Source organism: Cynocephalus volans, chromosome 1 (assembly GCF_027409185.1).
Source record: "Cynocephalus volans isolate mCynVol1 chromosome 1, mCynVol1.pri, whole genome shotgun sequence".
NCBI lineage: Eukaryota > Metazoa > Chordata > Mammalia > Dermoptera > Cynocephalidae > Cynocephalus > Cynocephalus volans.
In genome coordinates, this window is record NC_084460.1 from 243,426,052 (window position 1) to 243,428,247 (window position 2,196).

The following is a 2,196-nucleotide window of genomic DNA, read 5'->3' on the forward strand; positions in this document are numbered from 1 at the left end:
GGCCGCGCGACCAATGGTGGAAGCTGCAGCCTGCGAACTAGTCGGTGGCTCCGGCGCCGGCGGGGAGCGGCTCGGCGGCGGGCAGTGTAACCTTGGGTGGGAGCGCGCGGCGCCTCAGAATGTCCTCCAGTGGCACCCTCAGCAACTACTACGTGGACTCGCTAATAGGCCATGAGGGCGACGAGGTGTTCGCGGCGCGCTTCGGCCCGCCGGGGCCCGGCGCTCAGGGCCGGCCTGCAGGTGTGGCGGACAGCCCGGCCGCCGCCGCCGCCGAGTTCGCCTCGTGTAGTTTTGCCCCCAAATCGGCCGTGTTCTCCGCCTCGTGGTCCGCGGTCCCCGCCCAGCCCCAGGCGGCGGCGGCGATGAGCGGCCTCTACCACCCGTACGTGCCCCCGCCGCCCCTGGCAGCCGCCGCCTCCGAGCCCGGCCGCTACGTGCGCTCCTGGATGGAGCCGTTGCCCGGCTTCCCAGGCGGTGCGGGCGGCGGCGGCGGCGGCGGCGGCGGCCCGGGCCCCGGTCCCAGCCCCAGCGGCTCAGCCAACGGGCGCCACTACGGGATTAAGCCTGAAACCGGAGCGGCCCCGGCCCCCGCCGCCGCCGCCTCCACCTCCTCCACAACTTCCTCGTCCTCTTCCTCCAAACGGACTGAGTGCTCCGCGGCTCGGGAGTCCCAGGGGAGCGGCGGCCGCGAGTTCTCGTGCAACTCGTTCCTGCCGGACAAGGCGGCGGCGGCGGGGGGAACCGGGCCCGGGGCGGGAATCGGGGCCGGCCCCGGGGCGGGCGGCTCGTCGGAGCCCTCGGCTTGCAGCGACCACCCGAGCCCGGGCTGCCCGCTGAAGGAGGAGGAGAAGCAGCATCCGCAGCCGCCGCCGCAGCAACTTGACCCAAGTAAGTGCAAAAGAAATTGCCCCCTGATTTATTGCTGAAACCTGTAAGGCTCGAATGTGCAAAACTGATAGTTTTACTAACCTATAAAAACGTCTAGACGCCTACCCAAGCCTAGGCGAGCAACACGCATCCATAAAAAAGCTTCCCATAACCACCTACCCCGGGCGCGCGGTTTGTACGGTAAACAGAGCGCGGGCATTAAGGCTTTTTATGATAATTCCCCCCAAGTTGTGAAAAGCGGCCATCCTTGGTGAAATTAATTTAACGATCTCTCTCCCCCACCCTGTCGTCTCTCCCTGCCTCCCCTCCGCCCCTCGCTCCCCTTATTCAAACCCCCCTTTTCGTAGACAACCCCGCGGCGAACTGGATCCACGCTCGCTCCACCCGGAAAAAGCGCTGTCCCTACACCAAATACCAGACGCTTGAGCTGGAGAAGGAATTCCTCTTCAACATGTACCTCACCCGGGACCGGCGCTACGAGGTGGCCAGGATTCTGAACCTCACAGAGAGACAGGTCAAAATCTGGTTTCAGAACCGTAGGATGAAAATGAAAAAGATGAGCAAGGAGAAATGCCCCAAAGGAGACTGACCCGGCGTGGTGCTGGCGACAGCGCTTAAAGGCGGCGGCGGGGCTTTCCTTTGTGGGTGCTTGATTTCCAGAAACTCTCCAGCGACTCGGACTTTTATTTTTATTTTTTCTTTTTTAGGTAGCGGTGACTGTGTGATTGGTCTCTGTGAGGTATTTGGGGGACTCTGTATTTGCTCGCTTACGTGTTGGAGAAACCAGTGGCTTTGGGGTTCGCCCTATCCCACTCCCTCCCTTTTCTGCTCCGTTGGTTCCTTAGGAAATGCTATATTTTGTGAGTGCACGCTGGCTTGAGGAGGCCTCTTCTGTGTAAATGTCCCCCATGTTTCTGAAAAGTGCTGTAGCTTAGCCCCCTAGCGCTGCCCAAACAGGGGCCAAGCGCGCCCCAATTCTGAGAATGAAGGCAGAGCAATGACACTGCAGACACGGCAGCTGCTGGCCCAGGCCAAAGCCGGGCCGGTTGCCCACCGTTCGCGAAAGCCCCCTTTCCTCAGGGAGCCTGCGGGCCCTCGGCTGGAGAGATCTCGAGTGAGGCCTAGAGAGGGGCCCAGGGCCTCGGGTGGGGATTTGTTCTCACTGCATTGGAGGAGCTGCTCTAACTCCAGGAGGCTGGGCCCCCATGGGCGGCTGCGGGTGATGGCCCTCCCTGTTCCTGCTTGAGGACCAGTTGTAAATGTTACCGCTTCCTACCAATAAATGCTGACCTGATCAAACGGAGCCCA

At 62.4% G+C, this 2,196-nt stretch overlaps 1 protein-coding gene across 1 annotated transcript; it reads left to right on the forward strand.

The window, feature by feature from the left end:
* On the forward strand, nt 1-2,196 carry HOXD9 (homeobox D9). The gene is made up of 2 exons (XM_063101151.1): nt 1-888; nt 1,236-2,196. The coding sequence occupies exons 1-2, from the start codon at nt 120-122 to the stop codon at nt 1,475-1,477; spliced, it is 1,011 nt and encodes a 336-aa protein (XP_062957221.1). The 5' UTR covers nt 1-119; the 3' UTR covers nt 1,478-2,196.

Coding starts and splice junctions, on each gene's coding strand:
- HOXD9 (XM_063101151.1), top strand. CDS start 120: ATGTCCTCCAGTGGCACCCTCAGCAACTACTACGTGGACTCGCTAATA. Junction 889..1,235: donor GCCGCAGCAACTTGACCCAA/GTAAGTGCAAAA, acceptor CCCTTTTCGTAG/ACAACCCCGCGGCGAACTGG.